This window comes from Myotis yumanensis, unplaced genomic scaffold (genome assembly GCF_028538775.1).
Source record: "Myotis yumanensis isolate MYYU_CA2020_CCGP unplaced genomic scaffold, mMyoYum1.0.hap1 SCAF_8, whole genome shotgun sequence".
Lineage (NCBI taxonomy): Eukaryota > Metazoa > Chordata > Mammalia > Chiroptera > Vespertilionidae > Myotis > Myotis yumanensis.
This window is the reverse complement of record NW_027223759.1, coordinates 53242238-53264121: the sequence shown is the minus strand read 5'-3', so window position 1 is coordinate 53264121 and position 21884 is coordinate 53242238. Positions and strand designations below refer to the sequence as shown.

General features: G+C 33.4%; 1 protein-coding gene across 7 annotated transcripts in view; it reads left to right on the top strand.

Moving 5' to 3' along the window:
- The window catches only part of SLC4A10 (solute carrier family 4 member 10), a 228564-nt gene that overhangs the window by 58849 nt on the left and 147831 nt on the right, over positions 1-21884 (top strand). For all 7 annotated transcript variants that reach the window (XM_070422867.1, XM_070422869.1, XM_070422871.1 and 4 more), the window contains exon 2: positions 15949-16030. In XM_070422867.1, coding sequence (XP_070278968.1) covers positions 15949-16030 — 82 coding nt within the window. The remainder of the gene's footprint in view (positions 1-15948; positions 16031-21884) is intronic.

Genomic DNA, 21884 nt, shown 5'->3' with positions numbered 1-21884 from the left:
CACTTTCACTGTGTTCAAATCTTAGCTATACCACTTAGCAGCTGTATGATCTTTTTGGCAGGTTACTTAATCTTTCTAGGTATCAGTTTCCTCATTGTAATATAAGGATAGCAATGGCACCTACCTCAAAGATTTATTGTGAAGATCAAGTGAATACATGTTTATAAAGTTAAATGCACTTGTTTTGTAATTCTATTTTTTAATTAATATTTTTATCCTAGATGAAAGACCAAAATGAAATGTTATAAAGACAATATTGTGTATGAATAGAACATTTCAAGTTTCTATTTGTAAAAGTATAATATTTTGATTAATATAAAACCATCTATTTGCTTACAAATGGTCATGCTTCTAAGTACAAGTGAATAATTTGGTATTTAAATGAAATCTAAATGCTTATGTGTTACATTTTGTGACAGCTTTGCATTTTAGTTGTCTTTTCTTGAACTATTTTCTCAATGTACAACTCTTTTCCCCATTTTGCACAGGTTTCAAGCAAACCTCAGCATAATGCAATTTGTTAAGACAATCATACAAAACCTTACAATGTTCTGGTGATAGTATTAGGCAAGAATATAAAGACTGATGGTTTACTTCCTTCAGAAGGTCACAGCTCGTGAGTCATACACTCTAAATACAAGTAACTATAACACAATGTGGGAAGTGGGAAGTGCCACAGAGATTCAAAAGAGTGACAAAAGAAGCACAAATATTTTTTTTGTGTGTGAGTACAATGGGTAGGCTTTTCCCAGCTGAGTGGGGAGAGGAGAGGAGAGGCAGGCTAGAGGGGTTGTTAGGTAATTATGGAAACGGTAGCATCTGAGGTAGACCTTGAAAACTGGCCAAGATAGGAGAAAGGTCATTTCAGGCAGAGGAAGCAGCAATAACAAATGTAGGGAGGCAGAAAGAAATAACATACTTGAGCAGAATGAAATCGTTCATTTTGGCTTAGCCTGGTGGGGTACTTTAGACTATCACAGGGAAAGTTTGTTGGGACCAGACAGTGTAGAGTCTTGAGTGTTAGATTATGATTTCTAAAGTAAGAACATTTCTGTGCTGATCTCCTTATTCTTGGGAGGAAATAAAATTAAAAACCAAAGAGCAATACCTATATTTTTACAGTGATTTTCAGAGCTCTAACCCTCCTGAGACTTTGGAAATGAAAATTAAATTCCTGAGTAGATTATTAGTAGTTAGTAGACAAGGTAGGGGGTAGAAGCAAAATGAAGGATTTTAATAAAATTCTCTATCGAAATTGCACATGAGGGCATTTCTCAGTCTATTCGCAACCACTCACAAGTCCTAGATTTCAGATCCTAAGAGACCTCCTGCTTGTCCCTGATGTAAACTCTGTTTTATTGGTAGGTAATCTGATTTAGCTTTGGCTTTATTTTTGACATTTCCTAGACCAAGGACAATCTAGAGGGATCATTTTAATACAATGAATACGAATGTCACTATGGTGAATATTTGAATAATAAGGACTTTATCTTAGGGAAAATTGAATTTAGTAATTGCTATTTATAACCATGGAAGCCACAGAGATATTTTAGCTTTGCTCTTTGTTCATTTAGAAGTGATAAAGTAAACCATCATTGCTAATACTTTTAATGTGACCTTTAAGTCTACTCCATACACCAGAAGCATTTCAGTATTGCCTGAGGCTAGTTAAAAAGCTGATAACACGCAAGAGCAGATTTCCTTTAGATGTGACAGCTGGGATGGGACTTTTGTTATCAGGCCCAGGAAGTTGATATTTGTACTGAGGAATTGCACAAAAATTGGAATTGAAGACTCTCATTTAAAGTATGTCACAAGTAAAACTTGTGTGAATAAAAATGAAATCAGATACACTTGCTCTTCTGGCTCTATATTTAGAGCAATAGCAGACCCATAGAATTGAGAGTACTCTGTATCTTCCCATAGAAGTTTGTATTATTAGGAAACCCCATTTTCTAGAAGTTCTTGTGAGGTTGCTTTTATTTATTTATTTTATTTATATTTACTTTTAAAAATTCTCACCCAAGGATATGTTTTATTGATTTTAGAGAGAGAGGAAAGGAGAGAGAGAGATTGAGAAACATCAATCGGTTGCCTCCCGTACACACCCTGATGAGGGATCAAACCCACAGCCTCGGTATGTGCCCTGACTGGGAATTGAACCTGCAACTCTCTGGTGTATATGACATGGGATGATGCTCCAACCAACTGAGCCTCCTGGCCAAGTGAGGTTGCTTTATTAATCCTTGTGACTTCACATTGCCTGGGAATGAGCCATACATATGTTGGGAGCCAATAAGTTTTCATTTTTAAAATCATAGACCCATTTTTGGAAAAAACCTTGGAAATTATAGGGCTTTGAGTTGCTTTCAAACTTTTAAACATTTAAACATTTTTTCCTCAAAAAGCAGATAAAAGACTTTAGTGAAGTGATCCTTTCCCCATTTAAACCTTTTAAAAATGATACTATGGGAATATTGATCAGAATAAGTTAAAAAGATAGTTGGGTATTTATCAAGCTTATCTTTCTAAAAGGCAACAGAGCCCAGTTTCAATGAAGCCTATTGCAAAATGTGCTGCATATAAATGTATACCATTTATTCCTATGAGTTTTTTTAAATCTTATTAAATCTAATAAGAATTTGAGTTTATTGTATAGTCTGGAGGGAGGCAATATAGCACAGTAGTTAAGAGCTAGAGTTTTAGAGCTGGACTTATTTGGATTCCATATCTTCCATTTTACTGGCAATTTTTATTTTAGAAATATTACCTTATCTCTCATTTCTCAGTGTTGTCATCTGTAAAATGGAGATACTAATATACTAATTTTTGGAATTATGAAAAAGCTACAAAAGGTAGAAAACAAATCTATCCTTTCAAGTAATTTACATTATTTTATAAGTAAAGATTACAATTATATATGTGTTTAGTACTTTCATATATATATGTATATATGTACATATTATACTTTGATTACATATAATATACTAAAAAAGAAACTAAGTAGCTTGCCTAAGATAAAAATTGCCAACAAAGGAAAGGATGATTTGGGATTCAATCCTGGAAGTATAGCTCTAGAGCTCTTGCTCTTAGCCATTGTGTTATACCACGTAGAGTTACAGACACTTGAATTAGATAGCAATGTGTAATTTAGTATATCCAAAATGCCAATTAAGATGAGAAACATCAACATAACTGCCATGGAAGATATTATTGAAGAGGTGACTTGACTTTGATTATACTCCTTTCTGCTTTTCTTTCACTTCAAATAATATATGTAAAGTCATTAGCACAGTTCCTGACATAGGTGCCTAATAAATTATGAGTTGTTATTCTTATCATAATTGTTCTGATGATTTCTTCTCCAACATTCCCTAACTGGTGCAACATAATGTTTGAAAACCATGAATCCCATCTATAGTCATGAGTCAAATTACCCACCAGCGATTCTTAGTTGTAATTATGCATCAGAGTCACACATTTAGCTTTTTAGAAACATTGATGCTCAAAGCTTATCTTCGAAGTACCAAAAAGTCTATGAAAATAAAACCTAGGCTTCTATATTTATAAAAAGCTTTCCCAGTGAATCTGATGGGCAGCCAGATGGAGAACTGCTGCTTTCCATGGGGATGAATTCTGAATTTATTGCTCCATTGTACATTTAACCTCTGTTTAGTGTTTCAGACATTGCATCGTGAGAGACATCTCTACTCATTTATCTTATAAATATCTCAAACTTGCCAAAATTAAACTTATTATTTTCTCTTCAAAAGTTCTTTATCTTTCCTGGCATGATGACCTCATAATCATTTTCAACCACTTTATCCCAATCTTAAATCCAATTACTCATCAAATTTGTAGATTGTTTCTCCTAAGGAGTCTAAAATTTACACCTTCTTTCTTCATTGTCTTGACCTCAGTGTGAGTTTACATTCATTTTCTCTTGGACTAATTTCTTAATTAGTGTTTTTTTTCTTCCTATCACCTATTCCCAAAGCAACCTTCTCCCCATTCAGCTGCCAGAGTATGGTTTCTGAAATTGAAACCAGAAACAGACATTTCACTGCTTAAATTCCCCATTATCTTCGCAATAATTCTCAGAGTTAAGAACATACAATATTTGTTTCTTTTTTTGACTTATTTTACTTAGCAAAATGCCTTCAATGTTTATCTCTGTTTTGCAAAAGGCAGTATTTCTTTCTTATGCATGGTGAATAATATTCCATTGTGTTAATTTTATCTATTTATCTACTGACAGACTTTGGTTGTTTCTATATCTTGGATATTGTGAATAATGTGGCAATGGACATGGCAGATATCTCTTTGAGATAGTGAATTTATTTCTTTTGGATATATACCCAGAAGCAGGATTTTTAGATCATATGGTAGTTATATTTTTACTTTTTTGAGGAATGAGGAAGTGACATTTAAACAACCATCTTTAGTTAAACTTAGTCTAAGTTCCACTAGTTAGAAAGAGACAGGCTCAAACTTTTAAAAATGTGGTCCTCTCTGCTTTTAATGCTTTTAGCCTCTCATTTCTCCTGGTTTTTGCTTGCCTAACTCTTTCTTATGCCTCAAGGTTTATTTAGATTAAATAAGTTAAACATCACCTCATTTTGAAATATTCCTTCTTCCCTACAGAGTGAATTAGGTGTTTCTTTTCCTTTTGTTCTTCTGGGTTCCACTATTTACCTTAATTGAAGCACAATGAATACTGTATTGTAGTCATTGATTTTCCTGTTTGGACTATGAATGGTTTCATGGAAAATGCAGTATTTTTTATTTCTTTATAGCCAGCATTAATACAATGCCTGGCACATGGTAATTACTTAATAAGTACATTTTTTGTTGAATAATAAAATGGGGAATGAGTATGAAATGTTCATGGAAAAATATGGCCTAGGTCACTTAGGTAACCATTAGGACTTCATCTTAGTTGAAGTGTATAAATAGACTTGAACCAGACTCTGAAGTGTTTTAAAGTTATATTAAGGAATTTTAGATTTTATGCTTAACTAATATAATATCTTTGTAGTATAGCATATTGGCTAAGAGTATCAACCTTGGTTCAAACTCAGTCTCTACTTCATAGTAGCTGAAGATTCCTGGGAAAGTATCTTATTCTCTTTAAGTCTCAGAATACTCATCTGTTTTGAATATTTTTAATGAGTAAATGTATGTAAAGTTCTAGTACTTTGTCACATTGTAAACTTTACAACGAATATTACTTGTTATTTTTACTGCAATTACAGCATTATTAAAAGAGATGGAAAAAACACACAATGAAATGGAAAGATATTCATGTTCATGGATTGGAATAAACAAAATAGTTAAAATGGCTATATTACCCAAAGCAATATATAGATTCAATACATCAAAGTCCCAATGTCATTTTTAAAGGAAGTATAACAAAAAATTATGGAACCACAAAAAACCCCAAGAGCCAAAGCAATCCTGAGATAAAAGAAGAAAGCAAGGTATCACACTACTTGACTTCAAATTATACTACAGAGCTATGATAATCAAAACAGCATGGCATTGGCAGAAAAACAGACACACAGACCAATGGAACAGAATTAAGAACCCAGAAATAAAAGCACAGCTATATGAGCAAATACTTTTTTGACAAGGGAGCCAAAAACACACAATGGAGAAAATAATGCCTCGTCAATAAATGATGATGGGAGCATTGGAAAGCCACACTCAAAAGAATAAGTTAGATTACCATTTGTGATGAATTCAAAATGAGTCAATTAACTAAATATAAGATCTGAAACAGTAAAGTACATAGAAGAATGTATAGGTAATAAACTTATGGAGCTTGGTGTTAGGGAACATTTTATGAATTTGATCCCAAGGGAAGGCAAAAATAAATGAATGGAACCATATAAAACTAAAAAGTTACTGCACAGCAAAAGAGACCAACAATAAAACAAAAAGACAAACAACTGAATGGGAGATGATATTAGCAAAAAACAGCTCTGACAAGGGGTTAATATCCAAACTATATAAAGAACTCATACAACTCAACACCAAACAAACAATCCAATTAAAAAATGGACTAAGGACCTGAACAGATACCTCTCCCAAGAAGACATGCAAATGGCCATCAGATATATGAAAAGATGTTCAACTTCACTAGCTATTAGGGAAGTGCAAATCAAAACTACAATGAGACACCACTTCACACCTGCTAGAATGGCTATTATTAACAAGTGTTGGAGAGGTTATGGAGAAAAAGGAACCCTCATTCACTACTGATGGAAATGTAAGATGGTACAATCACTATGGAAAAGAGTATGGCAGTTCCTCAAAAAACTAAGAATAGAGTTATCCTATAAAAGCAATTCCTCTTAAGGGTTTCAACCTAAAAAACTCAAAAACATTTATTCACAAAGATTTATGCACCCCTACGTTCATTATAGCATTACTCACAGTGGCCAAGACATGGAAATAACCAGTGTCCTTCAATAGATGATCGGATAAAGAAGATATGATACATATACATGGTGTCCCCCCCAAAGTATACACACTTTAACAGCTAATAGCTCAATTTTAAAAATTAAATGTATTTTAATAAACACTGCTTTTATAATTATTCAAAGTATGTATAAACATTTCTAGTGATTTAATACATGCTATTATGAATTAAAATTGTGTTTTAGTTTACTTGTTTGATCAAGCCATCAGTGACTTTGATGAAAATAACGAGCAGCTTTATTTTATTACAAACTAGAGGCCCGATGCATGATTTGTGCAAGAATGGGCCTTCCTTCCCCTGGCTGCTGGCACTGCCTTCGCTCAGGCCAGAGCCTCCTTTCTGCCTTTCCATGTTGCCCAGAGGCCTGGAGCAGCTGGGGTGGTGCGGCATGCTTGCGTTGTCACCATGGTGACGACACAAGCATCCTGCCCCGCCCCCAGCCACTCAGCGCCTATGTATGCAAATTAGCCCTCCATCTTTGTGGGTTAATTTGCATACTCACTCCTGATTGGCTGGTGGGCATCGTGAATGTACGGTCAATTTTCATCTTTCTTTTTTATTAGTGTAGATGCCTTTCTTCAGTGTAATCTCTTTTGATTCCCCATAGTGCTCTCTCATTTCCCATTTCAAATCTAATTTCATTTTTTTCATGTTTAGGGTATTTTTATTTTCTTTCTCTATGCTCCTTGAAGTTTTAGATAATTAGGGAATTTAAGAGCATAAGTTTTTTGTTTTTATTCTTTATTAGCTCTAAAATGGAAAATAAATAAAACAGCCTTTCCCCATTTCCTCTCCCATATTTTTGGTATTTGTATAATTAGGAAAATCATTTTGCTTAAAGTGGCTATTAAATGTAATAAAAGTCAGATTTTTAATAAACTGTGTGCCTAAGATTTCTACCATTTTATTAATGATATGATAAAACATATCAGTTATCCACAATCACTGAGGTTAAAGGAAAAATATCATTGAACTTTACTTTTAAAATTACTTCTTTTCTCTGGTTTTCTTATCATTGAAGTTCATCTTATAATGTTTTATTTATCTTATTCCTCAGTACCATTTTAGTTATCTAAAAATATTTTGAAATTTTCTTATTTATTCAAGCCATAATACCTTACAAATATTATTTAATTAATTCCACTCTGACTTGCTTTGTTGGCTTTCTTATATTAGGAATCTTCTTTCCATTTCCAGTTTGCAAATTAATGAATATTCAAGTCCAAATCACCTATAAATCATTAAACTGCAGACACTAGGGTATTATTTGTTTAAATAATTTGTACAATTGACTACTGTGTATGTAGGCCAACTCAGGACTGTCCCAATTTATGATGAGATGGCTAAATACTTGTGTACTACTCTAATTTTTTAGATTCTGACAAAGTTGTAAAGAACAAGTCTTTATTCATGATGCAATAGGTAAACATTGCTAATTTTATTTAAAAATGTATATGTATATCTGTATTCCCTTTCTATAATTGATACTAATGACTTCTACAAGTTTACAATATGTCAGTAAAAACATCAGAGTTTTGGATGGCAGGAAAGGAGAAGGGTATTGATATATGAGAAGATTACAAGTGTTATTATCTTAAGCTAAAGCACAGATAGGTATTTAGATAGAGATAAAAAGTGATTATTACACTGATGTGGAAATAGCTTAATATAAAAAATTCAAGTATTGTTTAACTAGAAAGGATCTTAGAGAGCATGGAGTTGATTTTTAAACTTATTTTTATTATATTTGTTTATGTCTTTTAGTTTCTTGGCTCAGGATTTTGTCTAGCATCTCAGACATCCTTTATGGAATAATTTTATTTCTTCCTGAAGTATATACTTAGAAATTTTGTTAGAAAAGATTCGTGGCAATAAATTGACTCAGTTTCTGTTTTTCTTAAGTGTCTTTCGAGAATATTAGCTTAGCTGGGTATTCACTTCTAGATTAACAATTTTTTTTTAGTATACTGAAGTTAGTATTTTACTCTCTTCTAGTTTCTATTTTGATTAATTTATCATTACTTTGTAGGTGATCCTTTTATTCTTTGCTGTTTTGAAAATGTGTCATTCTGTAGTTTCACATGATAGGTGTAGGTGTGAATTGTCTTTTAATTTTCCTGTTTGTGATTCATTGTGATTACTGAATCCAAGGATTCATGTTGTCTATCATTTTCACCTATTATTTTCAACCAGTGCTCCTTCTCATTTTCTCTATTCTTAACTATTAGATCTTCCAATTAGCATATGTTAGACTTTAACATATTAACAAATTAGCATATTTTTCATATTATCATTCTGTTTTATATTCTGTGTAACTTTTTCAGATCTTTCCCGCATTTTACTAATTCTTATATAATTTTTTTAGTCTACTGTTTTACCTATCCATGAAGTATTTAATTTTAAGAATTATGTGTATCATTGTGCGTTGTACTTAACATGAGGTCTATAAGTGCTTTGTGGGAAAGAATCATGCCTTACTGAATTTGCAGCTCCCATAGTAGAAATAATAATATAAATATTATTTATGGAGAATTTACTACATGCTTGGCAGACTCAAGCACTTTGTATCTTTTAATAAGTCACTCAAGATACAGAGAAATTACAGAAGATTCCTAAATGAAGTGAAACAAAATTTCAATCCGGGTAGTATGCAGCTCCACATACCTCTCAGCATGTACCCAACATGACTGTTGTTGACCTCCTAAAAGGGAGCATCAGCAGCAGAGGAGTAGGTCATATCTGTAAAACTTGTACTTGAACATCAAACAAGCTCATGGGGATGTAGCAGATGCTTAAGGAAGAAAGGACATAGCAGGATAAATGAAGAAGGCCTAGCATAAGACAGATGGAGACTTGTAGGGCACTTATGAGCAAGCAACATGAAGAGGCTAAAGACAGCATGAGGCAGAAGTAAGGAAATGTAGCAGCAGTTAACACCATTTTCAGGGTATAAAATTTGGTAAATTGGCAGAACTGAGACTCTAGAAGGATTTTTAAGAACAAGATAAGAATCAAGTCCAGAATTCAAAACATATCTAGAGGATCAGGTGGGCAAACAAGACAGGAACTCAATTGTGAGGTATCACAACCCTTTGAAATACTTTTGGCTAATTAAAACTGTTCCTGATTTCTCAAAACATTTTTAATCCTTAACCATCAGATGTGAAGCTTTCTAGGAGAGAACATATTCTTTAGGTCACAGTGACAGTAATAAGTACAATACTGTATGTTGTGATGACGTTAATTCTGAGTCAGAATTAGCTTAGCATTGGAAGACTTTCACCCCTGAACCTGTCAACGCTGAACTTGATTCTGGAGTATTTCATGTCAACCAATGAACTTCACTGACCTAACTGTGTATTCCCTGGCTGGTCTTTTTCTTTTTTTAAATTTAAATTCTTTATTGTTTAAAGTATTACATAAGTCTCCTTTTCCACCCATTGACCTCTCTCCGACTTCCCCCCTCCTCCAGCACATGCTCTCACCCCCCCCGCCCCTCCGTCTGTGTCCATTGGTTATGCTCATATGCATGCATATAAGTCCTTTGGTTGATCTCTTTACCCTGGCTGGTCTTTAAAGCTTGCCTGGGTAGAGTTTTCCAAGTAAATGAGATTAAAAAAATCTTGAAGTTTTTACATGATGATTTATAATGCCTTCTTAGTTCTATTCCTATGACAGAGGGTTTTGCTCTCCAAACCTTATTCTCAGTTCTATTTTTTCTTATATGTGTAAAAATGAAATAACACACTTACTTTGCATAAGTAAATGAAACCTAATTGCCACCTCCCCAATTAGATACTTTAGAAAGGAACTCAACTGCTTTTATTAAAAATACGTAGGAAAGAAGACAGAGTGGTTTATTGTGCTACTTTAGGATAGATATATGTTATGTGATTGAATTACTATAGTATATACGATAGATTTAAGTTGTATTACTGGAGGTGCTATAATCTATATTTAGGATAGATACCAGATTTTAAATACCTAATTTCAAAGTAATATGCTAGTAAAAATAGATGGGTTCATTTATTTTTTTGAAAATATAACATACTAAGTGAAATTCAAAGTTGTGCTTGACTTATGCTTAGATTTTAGGTCAGCTAGTATTTTCTTGAGCTCCTATGATAAGCTAATCTCTGAACTGATGCTTTCATATCTAATGTCCTATGTAATACAGTCTAATATAATTAGAGGTTAAAGCATAACCTTTTATATTGGTATAATACTTTTGTTTACATGGTAAAAATAAGGAATGCCTCTAGAATAAATATGGATGCACACGTAGTATATTAACATTGAAGCTAACTGTTAATGCTCAATTTTCTTAATTTCATAATTAAAAATAAAAGGTAATGAGTATATGGCCAAGAAAACCAAGAAGTAAAAATCCTGCATTTATTTGGTAATGACAAAAAGGTAACTTCTGTAGATTAAATAATGGATTCATATGTTAAATATTAACATCAAATCTATGAATTAATATCAGTTTCTTAATTTTATAATTGAAAATAAAAGGTAATGGGATGAATGAGAAAACCAAGAAGTTAAAATTCTGTATCTTAGTTAATGAAATAGGTAGTAACAATACATTGTATTAAAACATAGTATGTATATAATGTGGCAAAATGTTATGTGTAGAAAATACATCTTTTAACATTAGTTAAATGAATACCTTAGTTTTCTGTGAAATATTTTAACATTAATGAGAAATGACAAGTTTGGAGACTTTGTAAATAATAAACACTTTTTTTTTTTTTAATATATTTTATTGATTTTTTACAGAGAGGAAGGGAGAGAGATAGAGAGTCAGAAACATCGATGGGAGAGAAACATCGATCAGCTGCCTCCTGCACATCTCCTACTGGGGATGTGCCCGCAACCCAGGTACATGCCCTTGACCGGAATCGAACCTGGGACCTTTCAGTCCGCAAGCCGATGCTCTATCCACCGAGCCAAACCGGTTTCGGCAATAATAAACACTTTTAAAACTAGCTCTCAGGTCATGCTTATAAAATACATTTGTCTATGTATTTCTGCTACTCTAGTCTTATGTCATTATCTCTCTTTGGCTGAACTCAATTGGAAGGTAGAAGCAACGGGGCCTGATGATGCAATCCATAAAGATAGAGCGTGGATAAGAGTGGAAAGTGAATCTGTTATGGCTAGTGGAGAGTATATAGCACATCATATTTTCTAATACCCAGTATCTAACAAAAAGGCAGAAAAAGTGGTTGCTTTAAAAATTGTTATGACAAATACTTTTAGGGAAGAAAATTCTGAATTGAAAACAAACTGCTTTCTTCTCTATTAATCCATTCTCAAATGAGATAAGACTTATCAAAAGGACATGAAAAAGTTAATCTTCCTGCTCATGGGATTGCTGTTAGATTTTGGATTATAAAACTAGAAAAATTTATCTCGTTGAAAACTGTGCTCAAGAGTTCTGGTAAGTCAGAAAAATGCATTTTTATATGTATTCACAAAGAGCTTAATGATATTTACAAACAATCCTAGAATAAATTGTTATGTTTTTCTGAAGATTTTAACACTTAAATGTGCAGGCCCATATTAATTGCTCTTTTAAGAGAGGGTGTACTGGTTCAAGGTCACTTCAAATGTGAGAGTTGAGTAGAAAGTGTTTTTTTTCTGCTATCCTATCTAAAAGAGGGAATATGCTAATTGACTTCCCCGCCCTCAAAGATGGCAGTGCCCACAACCAATAAGGAGAGAATATGCTAATTTACTGCCCCGCCCTCAAAGATGGTGACGCCCACAGCCACAAGATGGCCGGCAGGGGAGGGCAGTTGTGGGCAATCAGGCCAGCAGGGGAGGGCAGTTGGGGTGGACCAGGCCTGCAGGGGAGGGCAGTTAGGGGTGATCAGGCCAGCAGGGGAGGGCAGTTGGGGTGATCGGGCTGGCAGGGGAGCAGTTAAGTGTTGACCAGGCTGGCAGGGGAGTGGTTAGGAGGTGTTCAGGCTGGCAGGCAGAAGCAGTTAGGGGCAATCAGGCAGGCAGGCAGGCAGGCGAGTGGTTGGGATTGGGCCTAAACCGGCAGTCGGACATCCTCCGAGGGGTCCCAGATTGGAGAGGTGCAGGCTGGGCTGAGGGATGCCCCCCCAGTGCACGAATTTCATGCACCATGCCTCTAGTTTATAATTGTCCAGTTAAAATAATAATAACAAAACTCTTTCCTTTAAAAACTTTTTTGGAGGATACATATTTCTAATTTACATTTATAAACATTGAAGTTCAATAGAACAATGTCTTAATGTTTAGAAGTAATCATATTTTAGAAAATTATAGAATACATTTGGGTTATGCCAATTACATAGAATGTGTCTTTTAAAATGGCTGAATACAAATTAAATTTAGTCATAAGCAGAGTTTAACTAGAAAGGATAGTATATAATCTTATATTTTCCTTGAGAAGGAATGGGAGATATGGAAAACTAAGTCAAAATAGATCAGGAAAAGATGTGTGGTATATGCCATTACAATAATATGTCCTTAAACTTAACATGGCAGAAACTTCAGAAATTGAAAAATTTTGATTTGAAGAGTAAATTATTATTATTATTATTATTATTATTATTATTGGTTAGAGGCTTACATAAATGGATTAAGATGTTATCTCTGTGTGTTAGTTACTGTTTCTCAGTCTCAGAGCCACAGTCTCTACCAGTGATTTTCAAATTGCAGGCTACAATTAATTTTTAAGTCCTGAAATAGATTTAATAAATAATAACTGGTATTTTTAAATGAAATAGAATATCCTACAATAGAAAATATCAGGACACATTGTTTATAGTAAGAGTAAGTATTCATTTGTGAAATTTTTGTTTTGGTTACATATATGTAAGTATGTGATTGTGTTGAGCTGTATATCACAATGGGTAATGTCCAAAAAATTTTAAAGATTGTTCTATCCTATTTACTGAAATCAATCATCTTAATAAATATTTACCTAATAGCGTAGCAAAGGTAATTGTATTGAGAGGCAATATAACACATTTATGTGTCTCTCCCTGTACAGGGCTAAAATTTGTTCCTAAATGAATAAAGATACATAGGAATTAGGCTATACTAATATGTTTGATTTTCAACAAATCTAAAAAGATTAACAGTACAAAATGAAATAATAATTTATTTTACTGGTGTATTGAGATTACAACATAGACTGACACCCAGTGATGTATGTCCCTCTTTATTTGTGTAGAGAATTTTCAGCCTAAAAGATCATTCATTTGATGTATCTATGAGACATCGAGAGTATTTAAAGGGAATAATGTATAGGAACCCAAAAATGAATCACTTACATTGAGTTACATTCATATTCTAGCTTCTAGTTCTTGTTATTTAAAAGAAATATTAAAACAGATCACTTCTGTGTACAATTTTATAGTAATTAAAGAGTTACCATTTCCTATTTAGATCTCCCTCTGCTCTTCTTCAAAATTTCATTTTATCTCAGTATTTTTACATTAGCTAATCAATAGAATATCTTTTATATGTGAACAGTATACATATTTTATATAATCAGTTAAAAAAGATTCAGGTCTTGAAATCAAAATTGTACTGGGAGAAAACATCTTATTATATTCTATATAAAGCTTTCCATTTTGCAATTGTTTTAAGAGACCGCCATTGTAAAATATAGTGGAATAGTCTTCCGTCTGACCTTTGAACATGGATGCATAATTAGCTTTTGGCATTTATCTTAACAACACTCCAGAGGTTAGAGATGCATTCCAATGTGACATATATTTGAATATATCTCACACAGATGATAAGTTCTATTTGTAAATATATCAAGAATAGATTCTAAGTAGGCTGAAACTTGCATTTGTTTGGTTCAGGAATATTCTATAAATACCATCTTTAGTTTTTTCTATTGCTATTATTGCTCAAACTAACAGATTTTTAAAATTTTGCCAAGCAGAAGAGCAATGGGTTCTGAATTATATCTTTATTTTCATTTTTCTCTCATTTATAGTGTAGGTTTCATTAACTCTGATTTCAAACACTTCGCCCTGACCTGTCTCAGTTCACATGTTCAGAAAGACAAAGGACTACAGGGTTTCAAACATGCCCTTCTACTATATACAATGATAGGCTTAGAAATAGATAGGTGTTACCAATCATATAAACATTGAAAGGAATCTGCATTTTCCTTTAGTATTTTGTATTTTGTGTATTTCTGTATGGTCAAAATGAACTATTTTCACCCTTCTCCCCATTATTTTATTGAGAACCAAATCAGTGGGCGTATTGTTTTGAATATGTAAAATATGCATAGGCTAGAACCTTTGCGCAGCCATTCTAAATAGGTTAAAAAAAAAAAAAGAAACCGAATGAAAGTTAATTCACATGACTCTACTTTACAGTTTAGTTTGAATAAAATGCATTATACTAAAACAAAATAATTAGAGTTGTAGTTTACCTAATAATTGCTACTAATTGCTTTCAAGGGATTAGACCCCCCCCAACCCTATTTTTAATGGCAATGGAATTATGTCACTCTACCATAGCATGAGTGGTGTTAATGCTAATGATTTTTATATTTTCTATGTGTAGTTCAAAATGTCATCTTGTTAACAAGAATTCTTTATTAGAGATAGAAATGCATGTTACTAAATCAGCAAGATAACTGTTTATTTTCCATTTTCTATATCACTAACAAATGTTGCCAACTGGAATGTTTGTCTTCAATTTCATGGGAAATCAAATGCTATTTCATCTCTAAATATGTGGCCAAATTAATTTTATCCTTCTCCTTAAATTAACACTTGGTACTCAAATAAAATAGTCATATACAAATAGGTTTAACTGACTAAATTAAAACTCTAAAATATTAGATCATATTACAAGTTTATTTTCTGTTGTCTGTCTATGAGTGCTTGCTTATTTTTCTTATTTGTTCATTTGTTGCTTTCAGTTTTAAATCCCACCTATGAGTGAAATCATGTTTTTTTTTTTTTACTTTTTCTCACTTATTTTGCTTAGCATGATATTCTCAAGATCCATCCATGCTGTCACAATGGCAGTATTTCATAGACACCGACAATACTATAGTGGTTACCAGAGGAAAGGGGGGTAGAGAGGCTAGTAAGGGTTAATGGTGGGGGGAGGGTGGGCAAATATATGGTAACAGAAGGAAATTTGACTTTGGGTGGCAAACACTCAAAGCAAAATATAGAGAATGTATCATAGAATTGTACACTTGAAACCTATATAATTTTATTAATCAATGTCACTGCAATAAATTTAATTAAAATGTTGGAAACAAAAAAGGAAGATACTTAGAGCTTATAACTTTAAAAATACCTTTATTAATTTCAATTATTATTTCTTTAACAGACATATTTTGTAAATAAATAGTATTCTTATCTCTGAAAAACTTTTATTTTCTGAAAGTAAGAAAATACATGTATTTCCATTTAGTCTTCCTTTTTCCCATTCTACAGAGAAATGATGAAGAGGCAGTTGTGGATAGGGGTGGAACTCGCTCTATTCTCAAAACACACTTTGAGAAAGAAGATTTAGAAGGTAAGACATTTTCCCCACTTGGGATAGCTATCCTTATCTTTGTTTCAAAGAGAATGTGAAATATGTCACAATGTAGAGAATTGCAACAGTCAATATCAGAATACAGGTGGCGGTGGATGTGATTGTTTTGGTGCAACTGCAACGCCAATAGGCAGACCTGAAAATGTAAGAACATTCTTTGGCAGACATTTACTGAACCTCTACTGTATTCCAGGCACTGTGTTGTGCTCCAATATTTTAATATTCCTTACTTCAAAGAGTTACAATCAACAGGGGAATGAAAAGAAAAAAAATGATGTCAGACTAGTAAGTGTGGTGGTATGTGAGAGGGGAGAATAGGACAGGAGAGACATCCAACCCAGCCTAGTTGTCAGAGCAGGCGGTCACTGGAATAGAGTTAAAGACAATGTGGCATTCCGGTTTTACTCAGATATCTAGGAGAGAAAGTGGTTGGAGGCACCATTTGTTTGTGTTCTCTTCAATAAGGAAGAAGGTCAAATACTTCAACAGGGATGTGGTATATTTTTGGTAGTAACTCTGAAACCAAAATTGTACTGGTTTCAAATGTAAGTTCTGCCTTATTTACTACAGAACCTTCAGCCAGTTAACTTCTGTGCACTGTTAAAATAAGGATAACAATGGAATGTATTTTCTAAAGTTTTTTTTTTTTTAAGAATTAAGAGAAAAATACTTAAAATAGTACCTGACATAAGAGTTACAATAAGTATTAATAGTTGTCATTTCACTGCAATTTAATGTATCTACTACACTACTAGTTCATTTTTATTTTTTAATCAGAAATTATTACTAGTGAGATACAAGATATTTGGTATTTTTTATCTTTTGGTTAAAAAGTGAAACCCAGGTAATCTTAAGTAAAACTAATCATAAGTAGCTCCCAACAATCATTGCAGCTGAGAAAGAAGTGTTTACGCCCCTTAGTGATTACAATATAACCACATAAATTACAATTAAATTCATTGTTTGTAGGTTTTATCTTTAGCTACAACAATTAAATAACAGGAGAATTAATATAAAATATTTAGAGACAACTTTCAACAGCTATAGCTACTGTGTGCCTGACATTTGGATTGGGTGCCCAGAAAATACCCAGGTCTGGGAAGGCTATGCCTACGGATATACATAGTGACTTGCTATGCTATCCATATTCATTGCACAAATTGAAGGGAGCAGAACGTTGAAAAACATAAACGTATTATGGATCATAAAATAATTATTTATTAGATTTGAAATGTATTATATCACTTTTTTTTCCAGCAGCAGATTTATCTTTCTACTTATGTCTTAAGCTATACTTATTTTTACTAAACACACACAAGAATACCTAGTAAACTAAAAAATTAGCCTAAAATATACTCAATTCCAAGGAAAAGCCATCTTGGGTTTAAAAACTATGATGGATAATCCACACATGAATAATTGGAAATTAACAGTTAATAATCTTATATAATGCAAATTGACCCTAATGGTGGAATGACCAGAACGACCGCTCGATCAGTCACTATGAGGCGCACTGACCACCTCTTGGTCCCTTTCCCTGACCAGCAGGCTCTGATTGTCCGATGGTGAATGGGGAACCGGGGGTGGGTGGTGCCAGGGGGTGGGGCCAGCTGTGGGCAGCTGGGGAAGATGGCCCTGATCGCAGGCCAGGCCTAGGGACCATACCCACATATGAATTTCATGTGCTGGGCCTCTAGTATGTTAATAAATATAGCAGAATACTGAATGGTTCGTTTGGATAGAAAATACATAATACAAAGATAATATTTAATAAGGTCACTTTAATTATCATATGAACATGTATTACATACATTTTCTTTTATTGGGAATGGTTAGGGAATATGGGTGATAGTATATGATGCTTATTAAAATAGATTTATGATTGGCAAAACAATTCATAAACCAGATTTTGTTCTGTTTATAGATGTCTTATGGTGGGTATTTTAATCCCAGTAGTAAATAAGTGTGGCTCACTGGTGATTCAAATTAACATCATAGGATGCAAGTATAATGTTATATTTTAGACTTATGAAGAAAAATAGACAACACCTTGTTTATATTAACTTTCTAAATATTTCTTCTGGTCCCAAACCATACTAAGCAGATTAATATCCTGGCATTTGAGGATGCTATGGAGGATTCTGCTGTGATGCATACAAAGAATTAATCTATTCGTGTTTACTGGACTAATTACTCTGAATCAGAAAATAGCACAGGTGCAGTGTAATGGATGGCATGGTTTAGGAAAAATAAACTGGCAGCGTAATATAGGTGGGAGAATGCCAGGTATAACGGTAGCATTACTGAGGGTAATGGTGGCGGTAGTTTCTCTCTTTGTGTAATTAAAGGACAAGACCAGAGCTCTACTTTGTAAGAGCTTCTTTAGTAATGTAGATGAAACATACCAATAAATATTTATTTTAAATGAAATAGACTTCAGAATTGCTATTGAGAACAATCACATTTTATAAAATCTTCCTTCAATTAAAGTTTTATTTATTTGTTTTAATTTTATTTTACTGAGATATAATTGATATATAACTGTGTAAATTTAAGGTGTATTATATGGTGATTTGATACACATATTTATTAAGAAATAATTAACATAATAAGGTTAGTTAACACATCCATCTCTTTACCTAATTACCTTTTTTTGTGTGTGGTAAACATTTAAGATCTACTCTTTTAGCAACATTCAAGTATATAATACAGTGTTATTAACTGTAGTCACCATGCAGTATAATAGATCCCCAGAATATACTCATTTTATAACTAGAAGTTTGTACCCTTTGGCCAATAACTTCCCATTTCTCCCAACCCCCACCCTGTGGCAACCAACCTTGGAATTAAAATTTTAATTTTGAAAATTACAGTTTCTCAGAACTGTGTATATACTTAGCTAATAGAGTTACTGGTATAATTTAACATCCTTAGTACAGCTTGTAGAAATTCCAGATGGTTAAAAATATCTATAAAGTCTCAGGTGAAATATGTTTAATGGAAAATGAATACCTGATCAATATCAACAGTTTGGTGTGTATTAGAGTATTCATACATATTATACATTCTGATGAATGATTTGTCAAATATATAATTTTCTCCTTCTAAACCTATTTATTCTCTTGTTTTACATATATCTTGCATCATTTCTCTCTTCTCCTCATTACATAAAATCAAGAGCATGCAATTTTACTAGATTCTGCTCACTTCTTATTTTTCTACATCATGTAGTCAGAAAATTCTTTGAAACTATCTCAGGATGTTTCCTCTCATCCCTTCCTTTTTGTTCTTACTGCCTTTGCTCCAATCCTTTCCCTTTCTGTATACTGAGTGCTATGTCTTTATCACAATCCTCCCTCATTAATATTGCTAGTATTCTTCCTAAGCAAACTTCTGTTTCTGATGGTAAAATGTAGCTAGCAGCATGGAATCTCTATAGTTGGACCACTTCAGAATCTCGAATAGAGCCCAAATTATTGAGGTTAACCAATTTTCATTTTGGTCTCCCACATTCTTGTGGAACTAGTAGTGTTTAAAGAATAAAATTACAAAAGGAATAATACCCTTGAAATTCTTTCTTGTACTTACCCTTTAGTACAAGTGCAGTGGATACAGTGACTAGATAAAATACACAATGCTCAGTTAAATTTGAATTTTAGATAAACAATAAATAACCCTTTAGTCTAGGTAGGCCAGGTAATAATTGTATTTATATATTTTTTAAAATTTCTAAATCTGTCAACCCAGTAGTGGGTGTTATGATGAATCACCAATGTCCCCTCTTAAGGACTGTGGCATTTATTTCCCCATTTGCCATGGGTGTTGCCTGCAGTTGGTTCACACCTAATCATTCCCCAGAAATGACATTTAGCTTAAGGAGCTGCTCCTTGCCTATTGAACTCAATTCATGATCAGTGAAGGAATTTAACTCCCTCCACTCTCATCCCTGCTCCCCCCCACCCCGCCCCGCCCCGCTCAATTTGGTATAACTCTGAAGGGTTGTCCCAGCTTCAGAGCCTGCTGTGGAAACTGAAGTCTTCATTGCAGCTGTACTGTAATTCGTTCGCTTCCCAATGCTGCTGCCCATATTTCCTCACAGATGTTATTGCAGGCAGCTCTCTTCAACAAACCCTTGAATGCTCCTCAGAGTCTGTTTCCTGAGGAAGCTGACCCACTTAGTGATCATTTCCCTGGCCCCTGAACAGTACTGATGGACATATTTGGTAATTGGCAGGACCTTCACATCCGTTTCTTTGTCTGAGGCTTGAGAACTATTTCAGTGAGTGAAAAGGCTCTGAAACTCTTTGCCTTGGCCATGAGAGGAAATGAAAATCAGTATTGCAGGTGATGGGAAATGGCAGAGATCAGTGTTATTTTTATTTTATTTTTAATTTAATTTTATTGTTGCTACTATTACAGATGTCCTCCATTCCTCACTCCACCCCCTGCTTTGCCCACCATTTATATATATATATATATATATATATATACACACACACACATATATATATAGATATGTAAATATATATATATATATATGTATATTTATTGATTTCAGGGAGGGAGAGAAAGAAAGAAACATCAATGATGAGAGAGAATCATTGATTGGTTGCCTCCCACACCCCCCCAGTGGGGATCAAGCCTGCAACCTGGGCATGTGCCCAGACCAGGAATCAAACTGTGACCTCCTGATTCATAGGTAGACCCTCAACCACTGAGTCATGCTGGCCAGGCTGCCCACCATTTTTTAAAGACCTAAAGTATGTACCAGGTTGTCCACTACAGAAAACAGGCATTGACAAAAGAGTTATTCATTTATATAGATTCTTTTAAATTTTGAAGTTGAACTGTATGTTAATAAATACTGAGTTTGTAATCATTCAAGGTGTATATACATTTTGGGGACACCCTGTATGTTGTTGTACTTCCCAAGGGAATGTTTTTTTTGGTGCTCCTTCTTGATAGTAATAAAAAATGCAATTGCCAGATCAACAATAAATAGCAACATCACCCTATACCTGAGGTCATGTTCATCTGCTTTAACAGAGAGCTTATATCTGATACAGCAGCTGCAATTGATGCTACCACGTGGCTTATTTTGCAATAGTCCATTACCTCCTTCTCATCTCTTCCATTTATTAGTGACTTTCCTCCATATGGAAGTAGAATGTCAATTCTGCTCATACATTGGTGTTACCCGACTCCTGCTGGCAGAATAATTATCTTCCTCCTCCCAACTTCTCTTTCAGAGTTTGCATCTTTTCTTGTGTTATATTTCTTATTTGATTATAAGCTTATTGAGGGACAAATTTCACCTTATACATATTACATTCTCCCATGATATCCAGCACTTTTTATTAAACTAGATAGATGCTAAACAAAATCCTTGCTAACACTTCTTACTTTATGTTTGTTTGATAGTAACCATCCTAATGAGTGTGAGATGGTCTTTCATTGTGTGTTGTATTGATTTGTTCAATAATATGTAACTAAGAAATTAAATTTGTGTAATGTAATTAGGTACATAATTAACACTCATCAAATATTTAATCACCCTTCAAACATCTAAGATGTAAATAAAGTAGTTTCTAATTATGTTTTGCTGTATGAAGATAAACCTAGTTACATTTTATTCTGTTATTCAAGAATTCATAAATATAAAACTTTAATGGAAAAGTTAAACTAATCTTTAAATCTGGCTTAAAAATTAAATAAAAACAACATTTTCTTTATCATATATTGCTTTTAGCAAATATTAAATTACTTTAAAGTCAAGGATTTAATAGAGAAAATGATACCTCTATCTTGATATTCTTTTGCTCATTACATTTGA